Source organism: Dromiciops gliroides, chromosome 2 (genome assembly GCF_019393635.1).
Source record: "Dromiciops gliroides isolate mDroGli1 chromosome 2, mDroGli1.pri, whole genome shotgun sequence".
NCBI classification, from domain to species: Eukaryota; Metazoa; Chordata; class Mammalia; order Microbiotheria; family Microbiotheriidae; genus Dromiciops; species Dromiciops gliroides.
Window position 1 is genome coordinate 437,652,816 of NC_057862.1, and position 14,651 is coordinate 437,667,466.

At 44.6% G+C, this 14,651-nt stretch overlaps 1 protein-coding gene across 1 annotated transcript in view; it reads right to left on the reverse strand.

Annotated features, from left to right (window-relative positions):
* Nucleotides 1–6,623: 6,623 nt before the first annotated feature.
* TCEA2 (transcription elongation factor A2) overlaps nucleotides 6,624–14,651 on the reverse strand; it is a 44,930-nt gene continuing 36,902 nt past the window's right edge. The window contains exons 8-10 of the mRNA XM_043984926.1: nucleotides 11,956–12,102; nucleotides 8,703–8,774; nucleotides 6,624–6,955 (exon numbers count right to left, since the gene is read on the reverse strand). Of these exons, the coding sequence (XP_043840861.1) occupies nucleotides 6,947–6,955; nucleotides 8,703–8,774; nucleotides 11,956–12,102 (228 nt within the window). The 3' untranslated portion in view covers nucleotides 6,624–6,946. The remainder of the gene's footprint in view (nucleotides 6,956–8,702; nucleotides 8,775–11,955; nucleotides 12,103–14,651) is intronic.

The following is a 14,651-nucleotide window of genomic DNA, read 5'->3' on the forward strand; positions in this document are numbered from 1 at the left end:
GCGCTTTATGGGTTACAAAAGTGCTTTCCTCACAACAAGCCTGGGAGGTAGGTATTACAAGTACTTTCTCCATTTTACAGATCAGGATACTGAGACTTCAAAGAGGTTACATGACTTGGTCAGGGTTGCATGGTTATTAATAAGTGGCAGAGCAGAGACTCGAACCCAGGCCTTCTGACTCCAAGTCCAGTGCTCTTTCCACAACACCACAATGCCTCTTTTACTACTGAACCCCCTCATAGGGACCCACAGGACTCTCAAGAGAACTGGGTATTCAGGGCAGAGTGGGGCAGCAGAGGGTGTTGTAGGGCAGGAGGACAGCCCTAACCAGCAGAATCTGCTGCTTTTCTTTTTAAATGGTCACTTTATGCTCCTTCCTCTAGTCCTGTCTTCTGGCCAACAACCTCCCCCCAGGAAGGGAAGGTTTAGTATTATTTTTTTAAGTCTCTGTATAAAGAAGTGTCAAGTTTACATTTCGCTTGCTGAGGCCAGCCCCATGCTGATAGCGACACTGAACTCGGGGATGTGGAGGGTTGCAGCCCTAAAGTCCTCCCTCTCTTTAGCCTCCCCCCTCCCATCTCCATGTTAAAGTGTAGTTAAGAAAAAAAAAGGATCAAGCCCCTAATGCTACCCAACACCCACTTCCACCCCTAGAGCAGGAAGTAGTTAAGACAGACATGGACCAGACCTACAGCTGTTTCTTCCCCCACTGAGAAAAGTCCCTAGGACAGTATTCCCATCACACCTCGATTTCCTAGTGGTAATTTCTTGTGGCTTTGAGATCCTGCCATGCCTAAGTGACAGGAACTGTCTGTCCCTATTCCCTGCTTCCTCTCATCTGTCCCCTTTAAAGCCCTGGGTAAAAAAGGAGAGAGCCCTAGGGAGGCAGGGAAAAGCTGCAAAGGAGAAAGGGGGAGGAGGAGGAAGGATCCTGTCATAGAAGCTCTGCCCAAGCCCTGAACTGAGTCCTTCTTTCTCATGCTGGTCAGCAGGGACTGGGTAGTTCTAACTAACCATTTTTGGGTAAACGCCTTGGCACTCCTTCCCTCTCCCTCACAGTAGCCTCCAGTCAGGCTCCCTGTTTTCCCACCCCCACCCCCAGCCTCCTCTTCTCTGGACGCCCTTCCCCCACCCCTTAACTGCACATGGGTAGTCTCTCACACCTGGCTTACAAGGAGAGGGCTAGTAGCCAGCCAGTCTATTGCCCACTTTACTCCCCCTTCCAATCCAAGCCAGCTAGAATCCTGTGCCAAATTCTCAGAGGCCATCAGAAAGAAATTCAACCCTTGAGCCAGATGAACCCAGGCCTCTGAAGATGCCTCTCTAGAGCTCTGAGCCTGCTCCTCCTAGCCCCTGAACGCTTTGCTTAGGGAAACAACTTGAGCACACAACTTGAGCAGACTTTTTATGGGGGAGGTGGGGTAAGGAAAGAGACCATGGGGCCATTAATTTATAAATGAATAGATAGGCTCCCCTTTTGCCCAAACTTGGAGGGGAGGGAGCCAAGTCACCGAAGAAATGTCTTTGATGAAGAATATATTCTACCTACGGATATATTTTTGTAAGGTAAAAACCATTTACTCAAACTCAGGCTGTCTCTAGCAACACTCCCAACCTTCCACCCCTGTGCCAGCCATTCCAGGAAGAAAACCACTGATCCCTTAATCAAGCCCTAGAAAATTATTGGTCTCTCAAGTATGTTTTGTATTTTCATATCATTTCTAAGTCTGCCAGGCTGTGAAAACAATAGTCTTTCCTGTATGTTTTAGGGGGAAAAGAAAACCATGGTTTTAATATTTATCACCCCCAAATTTAGGATGTTCTTTTTATTGAAAATATTTTTTAAACAAAAACAAAAATAGCTTCTTTTTCTTTCCCCTTTGGTCGGTATACAGGGGTGGGAATGGGAGGTAAGGTAAGGGGAAAGAAGGGAAGACTGAAGCAAACACACAGAAGCCCTTCTGGTTTGGGCCTAGAATCTCGGTGGGGGGGAGAGGGGAGAGGAAGTTCCTTTATTCACTAGCTTACTGAACCTAACCATCTTTCCCAGCACCACCTCCAGCTACCACCAGGGGGCAGGCCTTCCAGTCCTCTAATAGTTTCCTGACTCAGTCCGGCCCTAAAGAGATGCTGCTCCTGGTTCTTAGCTATCAAACCAGCTGACCTGCAGCTCATAGATGCCTTTTACAATAGGGTGAGAGAGGTTCTCATCTACCTAGGTTAAACATAGTGTGGCCTCGAGGCAAGAGAATGTCCAAGATGAAGCTGGCTTGTGTATAATTTGAAATAACAACCCTGAACCACACAAACAGGCCAGAAGTTTGACTAGGATCCTTCATTTCCCCGGAAGTGCCTGAGCGCTGGGAGGATCTGCCTAGCTAGCTTCTATGGAGAAGACATTGAGGATGGATGGATCCAGAGCAGTCACAAGGCAAGACGGTCCCCCAGAGCTGGCAAATACACTTTTGTCCAGATGTCCAAAAGCAGGGCTTTCCTCCACTAGGAGCTTTGGGTAGATTTAGCTGAATGAGGGGCCCTGCTTCCCTGGTGACCTTCACCTGATATTCCCCAACTGGTATGAACAAAGCTCTTGTCCAGCTAGGCCATCCAAGTCAGCCATTCCTTCCTCAATATGAATTGAGCCCAATTTTCAACTCAGATAACACTTGCTGACATATAGTGTCTACTGTGTTACACTGTGCAAAGAGCTTTCAGACTTTGGAGTGACATCAGAGGGAATGGGGAAAGTCCACATTAGAGTCAGTGCCTATTACCTTCTAACTGCAAAACTGCTTTTTAAAGCACCTCACTCTAGGTAGGGGATCCTTTCAGGAAACCGGGAGCCTAGAAACAATGTTGTAGGGACCAATGGTGTCATCCACATGTCGCTCCCTCCATTCATTCAGATAACAATCTCAATCCTTTAGTGGATCCTGGATCATAGATTGAGAGCTGGAAGGGACCTGAGAGATCATCTAGTCTAATCGTCTCATTTTAGAGACGAGTAAACAGGCCCAGAGAAGTTACACGACCTACCCAATGCCCCACGTGGAAAAGCCAGGATTTAGCCAAAGTGCCTTCGACTCCAGATCCAAGGCTCTTCCCATTATGACACAGTGCCACCATTAATAAATAGCCTTTGTGAAATGCTAATTGCTATGAGTAAAAACATTAACTCATTAGCAAATACTCTGGTGATAAGCCTCTCTAAACTCTGACAGGCAGTCTGTCACCGAGCCTGCACTCAAAGCCTTTATTAGGACCAGAACTTGGGACCTTACAGCACAACCATAAGAAGTCAGGGTCATTTCCATCCCACAAGGAGGTACCAATGCACTGTAGTGGAACTTCATGAGGTTATCACCAAAGGATCTCAGCTGGAAAGGACCCGAGGTCAAAAGCTATCCCAAATATAAATCCCATCTCTAATATCCCCAACAGGTGGGGATCTAGCCTCTACTCAGAGACCTCCAGTGATGGGGGCGAGATCATTACCTATACCACTGTAGTTGGAGCCAGTTTAAGACAGCTGAATCAGCACTACTAAAGTAATGAGATCCCCGAAAAAACCCAGCCACATCTGATAGCCATGTCCCTCCCTAAGTGTAATCAAAGTCAATCGAGAATTTGGGTTAGTCATCTCATCACTGATGACATGGCCAGAGCCTAACATTCCCTATAAAGTTTGAGGCCAGAAAGACACCCAAGATGATATGTGGCAGTGGCCTTCCCTATAACCACCTGAGGTGAAGGTGGGCTAACTTCCTCCAAGGCACATTGGGGAGGGAAGGCCATAACAACCATACTTATAAGGACAGGAACTGCTCATTCTGACTCAGAATCTCCACAACCTTTTATGTGCCTGGCCTGTAGTTCAGTCTGAAAAGTACACAGGCAGGCCTCTGGGGGCAAATGGACTCAGGAAGACCAGAAACCTCGGAAAACCCTGAGCCTGAGAGCTCAGTGGCTTGAGAACTCGTGGGTTTTCATAAAATGTCCATGCAACCCCAAAAGACAATCACTTCATCTGATTTTTTCCCCATGCCATCATATTGTTCCTCTATCTCAAATGTATTTATGTGTGTACATGTATAGAAACAAATACACGTGTGTGTATATATGTACACACGTGTGTACACATTTATTCCTCACACACACACCAGGCCAATTTTGTGACAGGCACACAAACCACAGCTTCCTCTCAGTCCTAAACTGCTAGGGATACAACAGCTGCTGAAAAATGCCAACTCCAGCCCAATTTCCTGCCTGACACAATGGCTGAAAGTCCAGACACTTCCTCATATTAATAGTTCCTCCAGGACCAGAGCTTACGTGTCGTATGTCAGGAGGAGGGCAACAGCCTTCTCAGCCTCGGGCAACCTAAAAAAGGGTTGCTCCTGGATTCTGCCTGCATTTCCAGGCATTCTCTGGGGGGCTAGCAACTTCCAGGGCCCTGGGAAAGTGTTCTGTCTAGTGCCCCTGTTCCAATAAGCCCAGTCCATTTGCGATGACCTTACTTTTCCTGGCCAAGAGATAGATGCTTCTAGGATGCCCTGAAGGCAGCAAGATGTGGTATATGCTCCACAATCTGCTGAACAATGAGAAGAATCCTAGGGAATCACAAACTTCACCAAGGCTAACGTCATCTCTCAACCTTCCTGTGAATTCACTAGATCTTGTCTCCTTCCCTCTCCCAATCTGTTCATTGCTTGGATTCTGGAGCAATGCTGTGGTCCAAAAGCAAACTACAAGAGGATGAGGGAGGGAAGCAAGCAATGTGAATCATCTACACCTAGATAATTTCACCACCAGAAAAGTAAAAAAAAGGCATTCCTTTTCAATGACTACAACCATTCATTCCCCTTGTTTCTAAATGAAGAACTAGCCAAGTCAACATGAGGCCTAGGGCAAAGGAGTTGCTCCCTCATTTCCTGAAACCAAGGGCAAGCAATAAGAACCTGAAGTCCCCCAGGACAAAGATGGACTTTAGAAACACGGGGTAGCCATGCAAGTCTCCTATCCTCCTCCCATCCCTTCTGTGGCTTCCTCTCTGCCCAGGCTTGGGGTTTGGGAACTGGCACACAACATGCCTGTTCTGCAACCTCTGGTCGCAAACCTATTCTGGCTTCTTTCAATGCAAACTTCCTCATAATATTTAGATACATGTATGTTTTCTTAAGGAACCCAGTTGCTACCTCTGAAATGGTACTGAATTAAACTGAACAATAATTTTCATGAGAAGGACGTGAATATTCTAATCACCTTATTCTTTGCAAGATTCTACCCTGACCCATGAAGTCTTTATTGGTCTAGCCTGGCAAATTCTCCGAGAGAAGTTGGGTTGCCTGAGGGCTCAGCAAAGTGGGTCAGACAGAAGCCCATCCCTGGCCACTCACGTTAGTGGCCTGCTAGCATGACCAGATCCTTTTGTAGCGCCATATGTGTGTCTGTCTTGGGCAGCAGCTTTAGGGCCTCCTGTTGTGAGAAGAGTATCAGACATGTCAGTTTTCTCACAGAGTGGGTGGTCTTACTCTCTGTTGCACAGGCAGAGGATACCCAGAACAGTATAATTCCTAACACATTGGTGGAGGTTCTGAGTATCGCCACATGTCTGTCTTCCTTCTGTGTTGCTGCTTCTCCTGAAAAATCTTGGAGCTGTGGATTCCAGGACCTTGTCTAGTCCACCATTAACTGCACTGCTCAAGACACTCTGATAATCTCGATTAAGAATAACAACCCCCAACCCCCACCCATACTAGAGGAATAACAATGCTTCCCCAAGAAGGCTTCACATCTTCAAGCTGTCCCAATGAGAACATCCAGTTGATTTTGGTATCAACAGCTTCCCCCAACTTCCTCAGTAAGTGAGGAGGCATTTACCAGGAGTCAAGGATGGCAGTACAGCATTTCTCCAAACTAAGCTCTACAACAGCAGAAATCCAAAAGAGAAATGAAATAATCCACCTATGATCTCTCTCCCTCTCCCTCCCTCCCTCCCTCCCTCCCTCGTTCTCTCTGTCTCTCTCTCTCTCCCCCTACCTGCCCAACTACCAGTCCCTAACTACCCAATTCTGATTTTAAGGGAAGGGAAAAGAGCTGATGGAAAAATGACATCCCTGATACTTGAAACTCCCATAATGTTAAAAATTAGTTCTGGGGCAGAGGAGCAGTAGATCCCCAGACCCCCTGTGCTCAGTGCATGGCCTCCAAGGTACATGTATTCTCGCACGGGCAGAAAGGCCAAAATAAGTACCATAACAGCTGCCAAGTTGGTCTTCCAAACAGAACGTATACAAGGAGCCAACAGAATTTCTTCTTGGACCCCAGAATAAGACTCCTTGAATCCAAGTCACTCATCCAGGCTGCAGCTCTGTGCTAGACAGGTTACCTCACACTCACTCTGGTTGGACTGAGAGCCCTGGGGATTCAATCTTTTCTGCATTAACAAGAATTCAGCCCAAAGCTTGCTGGGATGTAGTGTAGAACTGGGGCAGCAAGGCCTGGCAACAAGCCTTCCAGGCATGCCCTGACTGCAGTACACACTGTGCCCCCAATGAGGTGCTTTATGAACTCCTGGAATCACAGACTCAGACACATCAAGGAATTGCAAAAGGGCTAAGTAATGGCAGAAAGTGACAAAAAGAAAATGTTTATTATTACTTGGAAGAAAACAAATAATGATACATACTGGAATGAGACCATTGAAATGGCCAGGCTGTGTGGACAGGCTCTCTGCCCGCCCTCCTGGGGCCCCTAACAGCTGATGGATCTCAGTGGAGCATATGTGGAGGTCGAGGTTAAGCCTTCAGCCCAGCAGCGCCCTGCTCTTGGATGTGTTCATGACAAAGGAAACTTGGGGAAGACAGCACAGAACTGCTTTAGAAGCTAGAGAATGTGAGGGTGGACCCATCCTGGCTCAGTGGTTGCTGTCCCATTCTGCAAAGTCTCAACAGAACTGTAAGAGATTAAGAAAATGTCAGTGCCATCCCACCCAAAGTCTCCCCATAGCCAGAGTAGCCAGGCCCAAGCTAGATACTTCGGAGGGTGATTTGGTGCAGTTCAAGCCCCAGCACGAGGTCCCACATGTGCCAGAAGTCATCCCCTTGATTAGGGGCAGTGTATTGGCTCCATCCCTGAGAGGGAAACTACTGAGACTGCTAGGAAAAGAGGGACACTGTTCAATACCAATCAAGCCTTAAACTGACTAAGGTAACTGTGCCAAAAGCAAGAAGGAAAGAAAAATCAAACCAGAAAGATGCAGTCTCTGGCACCCTAATCACACATGTGAAAGTCCTACCTGTTTGCAGAGAAGTTGGCTATGACAGTGACTACCTGGAAAAATGGGGGCCTTCCTGGGGCCAGATAGAAACTGCAGGTCAGAGCAAGGTAAGGGCCCTGCCCTTCCTAGGAAATTAGCCACACTGCAAATGTAAGTTAGCCCTGAGAAACCAAGCTGCCACACCAGTGGGTCTAGTAGTACCAGGGTAAGGACTGGGCGGACAGGGTTTGGGTAACAGGAAGAGGAAAAGAAAGGGAATAAGGCATTTCAACTGCTGGTCTAATCTATGGAAGAGAATGAGAAAAAGAGTATTCGCCTGTGTAACCAACTACACCTTTTGTAGACTCGTACATACAGAATGGAACAATAAAGAAAGACTGTGCACATGTCTACATCAATGCGAGAACATGGCTGCTGGGCGTGACACTAGAAGAAACGGTTACTTTTTAACTATATGGTTCCAGGGAGAATGATTTTAAGGATGTATAACCCAGCCCCAGAAGCACTACATATGTATGTGTGTGTGTAGAGAGACTGGTAGAGATATATATGTGTGTGTGTGTGTGTGTGTGTGTGTGTGTATGTATGTCTCTGTGCCTGTAGACACACACACACACACACACAAGTATATGATATGGGGATATCCCACTGTAATGCAGGTCATACAGATATCCCCATTAGACTTTGTGAAGCTGAGAACGCAGGCAGAGCTGCAAGCTGAAGAGAGAGGGTGGCTGGCAGCACTGGATCCTGACCTTCAGGGCCAGGCTCTTAGGGAGGCTTCCAGCTCTTAATTATTGGCTCTCCCACATATCCAACCATCCCACCCCACCTACCCCAGCTATACAGGCAAAAGAGACCAAAATGTCTTTTGTAGCCCAGACAGGCCACATACACAAATACTAGGATAAATACAAGGGGAAATTGAGATGCTATAAAAATAAAAGAAATCTTTGAAATTTTTTTGTTTGGTTGGTTGGTTTTTTGTTTGTTTGTTTTGCAGGGCAATGAGGGTTAAGTGACTTGCCCAGGGTCACACAGCTAGTAAGTGTCAAGTGTCTGAGGCCGGATTTGAACTCAGGTACTCCTGAATCCAGGGCCGGTGCTTTACCACTGCACCATCTAGCTGCCCGAAAATTTATTTTTTAAAAAACACAATTATGAAGTAACCTAGATTTATGAGAAGGGGGACCCACACAAACGGACCTATCCTTGAGCCCTGGTCACCCCTGCCTGGGAAATTGACCTCTACCTTTCCTCAGTGAAAAGGACTCTGGGGGAACCAGGTGTGGTGACACATGTCTGCAATCCCTGCTATCGGAGAAGAAGCGGAGCGGGGGGGAGCCACAGATTTTCCAGACTGTTCATGTCCTACTGTCCCAGAGACTTCTAGGACCTTGGTACATGAAGTGATATGTCCTACCTTCCAACGGTTTCCACACTCATTGCAGACAACAAAGGTGGTCATAGGCTCATCAGAGCTTCGGGTCTGAACCTATGGGAATGGAGAGAAAAGAAAGGAGAATCACAATACATTCCACACCCATATATGAAACACTTCCCCAAGGTCATTGCTGTGGAGCCCTTTAGGCTGGCAGAGCACCAACAGACAAAATACCAGTCACATTTGCTAAAGGGAGGACCAGGTTTTACTGGAGGTCACAAATTTATTAAAGAACTTCACTCTTTAATTTTAGCAATTATTATTAACAGACTATATCACTTCCACCCTCCTCCTTCCCAGCTAACATAAGACAGAAAACTATAGCTATGATACAAGGGAGAATGAATTAAAGGAAACTAAATATCTAATCCTGGTTTTGCCACTGGCTTGCTGTGTTACCCTGGGCAAGTTGCTTAACATCTCTCTGCCCAAGTTCCCCACTATAAAATGTACTGCAGATCCCCTGCCTTTTCCCACCTCACAGGAAGGCTGAAAGGATCACAGAGATAATGTCTGCAAAGTACTTTGCTCTTCTGGAAGAAAAATGATCTATAAATCAAGACATTTATGATCATTACTATAACAAAACAACAATCCCCTTTTGACCTACCCTCCTTGAGCTCAGAAACAGATCCCTGATTGATCCTCTACTCCCATTCTGCTGGGGACGGGGGGGGGGGGGGGGGGGGGGGGGGGGGGGGGGGGGGGGGGGGGGGGGCTTAGTTTCTATTGAGAATGGCTCTTTCCAAACCAGGAAAATTCAGCTAGACCAGATCCTCATCCTGTCTTTGAAAAAGTCATGCTATATGAGGGCAAACTTGTGTTTGTTTCCTCATCCAGAGCTCTGGGAGAGCCCAAGAAAATGGACTGGTATATTTCTGTGTGCTAGAAATGTTTGGTATTATGATCAGGCTGGTCTAACTGCCAACTTCAGTCCTGAAAAGCTCTTATTCTAGCAATGAATACTACAGATGAGGGATTTCATGTTTGATAGCCCGAAGTTCTAAAATCTAAATCTGAACTGCAATGAATGTAGAGAATGGGAGACTGGTAAGATGCTCAGACGTTCAGCACATCCTCAAATTCCCATTTCGTTGAATGAAAGAGTTAACATCTGCATTTTTTTTTTATGACAAAGATCCATCTGAATTCTGTCTGCCATCTCTCTCCATTTTAGGAATCAGAAGATAGATAGAGACCCCTAAATTTTTCTCTCCTAAAGGCCCCTTGGCCCTTGTACCTTCCTTTACCCACATGAGTCAAGCTTCTTGCTGGAAAAAAGAACAAGGTAATAAGTAAATTTCGTATTCCCACTCAAACACTGAGTCTCATAAGCAACCAATTATTCCAATGTATAAACCAAACCAACCTAGTTACTGCTAATAAAGCTGTGTGAATGCTCTTGGGGCAAAGAAAAGAAAAAGTTAACTTCCCAAGTATAAATGCCAGGCAGGAGAAGACTGTAGTGGGAAGGAGGGAGAGTAACTCTAAGTCTCTGCACAAACACTGACTTCTTGGTTTCCACACCACCTGATATAAGCTCACATCTGACTTCTCTGCCTTAGCTGCGGCCCTGACACTCTTGTCTCTTACCTTTGTGCTTTCAAGGGCCTCCCAACATCTCTTTGGAATCCAAATGTTCTCTTGAGCTCCCCCAACCTCTTGACCACGAGTATCTTCCACTTCCGTGTTCGAGGGCTCTCTCTGTCCCCTCCTGCCGCTGCACCAGGGAGCTCAGCATGGCCTCTTGTGCAGGCCATACTGCAGGTCCTAGCCTCCCCTGCCAGCATCTTCACTCTTCCATGTGCACCCCTACTGGTTGAACACTATTCCTATTACAGTGCACCCAACCTTCGAAACAATGGGGCATTTATATACCCCCCAACCAAAGAACCACAGTTTACTTGAGACTAAGAGTTTCACCTGAGAAAATAACCACAGAACTTGAATCATAACATCATACTATTTTAGAGCTGGAAGCACCTTAGAAGTCAGCTAGTCCAACTCCCACATTTTATAGATGAGGAAAATGAAGCCCTGAGACGGTAAGTGATTTGCCCAAGGTGACACAGCCAGTTAGTGGAAGAGCCAGGACTAGAACCCAGGTATCCTGACTCCTAGTCCAGTGCTCTTTTCACCATCTCTCAAGTTCCTTGAGGGCAGGGACCATCTTGTTTTTGTCTTTGTATACTTTGTTGCCCAGCACAATGCTTGGCACTAGAAGGTATTTTTAAAGTATAACAAATGTTCATTAAGTGGAATGGAAAATGGCACACACAAAACCACCTAATTCTAGGAAGTGAGTGGAATGAGGGTTTTCCCATTCAGAAGTTTCAGATGACTCACCCAAGTACCAGGTTCAAATTTGATTGAATAAAAGTTGTAAGTATAACAAAGCCATATCAAGGCATCGGTGCATTAGCCACTTCACCATGTGACATTCAATCTGAAGAGTCCAAAGGTACAGTATCTTTATCCCTACTTTTCTTCTCTTCTCCTGTTATGTATCTTGGACACAACAAAATATCTGCAACAATTCAGCTATAACCTGGGTTCTAAAACAGTATTTGTGCACATAAACCACTTCTTTGTAAAAATGTATACCATAAAGAACAGCAAAGACTACCAGGTAAAATAATCGTTTTACCTGGAAATCTATGCTGTGGAAGGAATTGAACTGAGGGTACTGTGTTCCTGTCAAACAAGGAACAAAGGACGTACTCAGGAAAGCAGGGGAGGTTTGAGCACCCTTCATGAGCTAGCTCTCTGGAGCGGCCAGAGTGAGAACTCCTCAGGGAGGGAGGAAGGTGGGAAGGACCTATACTCTCTGCTAAGTGCTTCATTTAGACCAAAAGCACATAATGACAGCTCCAATTCCCCTTTCCCTCCTAAGGACTCATCCCAGTACTATGATTGGGAGGGCAAGATCTGAATGTAATATTCAAACAACAGATCTTCCCCCCAGTCCTTTAATGGGGGGAAAAATAAATCTAATTTAGCAATAGACTATGAGCCTGCAAAACAGATAAGAGCAGTTTTACAAAAGCTATCAAAATTCTAAGTGCTTAGAAATGATGGTAGTACACACTTACTTTCTTAAAAGCCAGATTAACGTATTGTTTTTACCATCAATAAAGTAGCAAGGCCCTGCCCCTTAACATCTGCCACTCAGTTTCAAGAGCCACACCCGATCACAGCCTTGCTAACCTGTGCCAAGAACAAAGACACTGACCTGAGTGTAAGTACAATTCTTTTTCTTGCACTTTCCACAGGTAAAAAGGTCTGTCTGGGTGCCCCCTGTCTTTGCCATCTGATGTTCTCGGATGGCTTCCTTGGTCATGGCTTTCCTGATCTCCTTTAGTTCATTACTAGCCATTTCCTGTAAGGGGAGAAAAACATCAGTGCCTAAAGCAGCACTAGAATTCAAGTTCCAACAACACGAAATGAATTGTATGTTATATGCTTCTGTATGTTAAAGATAACAATATAGCTACCAAAAACCCCCGATATTTTTAGCTGAAACCTGGGGATTATAGATCTATTCACCATTTTAACTTTTAAGGAAGAGAAAAGGTTATCAACATAGCAGGGTCACTTGTAGCACCTGGGGAGGTAGCTGTAATATAATAGAAAAAAAAACAACGGATTTCCAGTCAGAGGATCTGTTATCTTATGGGATTCTGAATCTTTCAGTTACCTAACCTCCCTAAAGCCTCAGATTCCTCATCGATAGCATAAAGGATTGGACAAGGATCTCTAAAGCCCCTTCTAGCCCTAAATCCTATGAATCACAGATTCTCAGAGCTGGAAGGAACCTCAGAAGTGATCTAGTCTAACCTGGACCTGAACAAGAACCTCCTCTTCTGACATCACTCACAAGCTATCAGACTCTGTTTGATGACCTCCAGGGAAGGGGAACTCCCAACTTCCTTTACTGTGGATTGCTCTTCCGGACAGTTTTAATTATTAGAAAGTTTCTCTTGAAATCATGTCAAAATATGTCTCTCTTCACCTTCCATTCATTGTTTCTAGCTGTGCTCTCAGGGACCAGAATGAACAAGCTTAATCTGTCTTCCACAGGGCAGCCCTTCAGAGACGTCAAGATAACTTATCTTTAAGTGTTCCTCCATCCCCCTGTAAAGTTTCTCTTCTTCAAGCTGAACACTCCCAGTTTCTTCCACCAGTCTTCAAAATGGCATGGTCTTTAAGTTCCTTCATTCTTTTTTTTTTTTTTTTTTGGTTTTTTGGTTGGGCAATGAGGGTTAAGTGACTTGCCCAGGGTCACACAGCTAGTAAGTGTCAAGTGTCTGAGGCCGGATTTGAACTCAGGTCCTCCTGACTCCAGGGCCAGTGCTCTATCCACTACGCCACCTAGCTGCCCCTAAGCTCCTTCATTCTTTTTTTTTTTTAAATAAAAGTATTTTATTATTTTCCAGTTACATGTAGAGATAGTTTTCAGCATTTGTTTATATAAGATTTCCAATTTCAAATTTTTCTCCCTCCCTCCCCTCCCTCCTCCCCTTAGACAGCAGGCAATCCGATATAGGTTTTATGTGTGTGTGTGTGTGTGTGTATATGTGTATATATGTGTATGTGTGTTATATACATAACAACATTAAACATATTTGTGCATCAGTCATGCTATAAGAGAAGAATCAGAGCAATAAGGAAAAACCTGAAAATAGAAAAACAACAGCACCAAAAACAAAAGAAATAGTATAGTTCAATCGCATCCATATTCCACAGTTCTTTCTTTTTCTGGATTTGGAGAGCCTTTTCCATCATGAGTTCCCTGAAACTTTCTTGTACCATTGTACTGGTGAGAAGAATCCAGTCTATCACAGTTGATCAACACATAACGTTGATGATACTGTGTATAATGTTCTCCTGGTTCTGCTCATCTCACTTAGCATCAGTTCTTCCAGGTTTCTCTGAACTTCTGCTCATCGTTTCTTATAGCACAATAAAATTCCATTACATTCATATACCATAACTTGTTCAGCCATTCCCCAACTGATGGGCAACCCCTCAATTTCTAATTCCTTGCCACCACAAAAAGAGCAGCTGTAAATATTTTTGAACATGTGGGTCCTTTTCCCTTTTCTATGATCTCCTTGGGGAAAAGACCCAAAAGAGGTATTGCTGGGTCAAAGGATATGCACAGCTTTATAGTCCTTTGGGCATAATTCCAAATTGCTCTCCAAAATGGTTGGATCAGTTCACAGCTCCACCAACAATGCATTAGTGTTCCAATTTTTCCACAGCTTCTCCAACATTTATTATTTTCCTTTTTTGCCATATTAGCCAATCTGATAGGTGTCAGGTGGTACCTCAGAGCTGTTTTAATTTGCATCTCTCTAATCAATAGTGATTTAGAGATATGGCAATAGATAGCTTTGGTTTCTTCATCAGAAAACTGCCTGTTCATATCCTTTGACCATTTCTCAATTGGGGAATGATTTGGATTCTTATAAATTTGATTTAGTTCCCTATATATTTTAGAAATGAGGCCTTTATCAGAAGTACTGGCCATAAAAATTGTTTCCCAGCTTTCTGTATCCCTTCTAATTTTGGATGCATTGCTTCTGTTTGTACAAAAACTTTTTAATTTAATGTAATCAAAATCATCCATTTTGCATTTCATAATATTCTCTATCTTTTGTTTGGTCATAAACTGTTCCCCTTTCCAAAGATCTGAAAGGTAGACTATTCCTTCCTCTCCTAATTTACCTATGGTATCACCTCATGTCTAAATCACGTACCCATTTTGACCTTATTTTAGTATAAGGTATAAAATGTTGGTCTATGCCTAATTTCTGCCATACTATCTTCCAGTTATCCCAGCAGTTTTTGTCAAATACTGAATTCCTATTTCAGAAGCTGGAGTCTTTGGGTTTATCAAACACTACATTACTAATGTCATTTTAC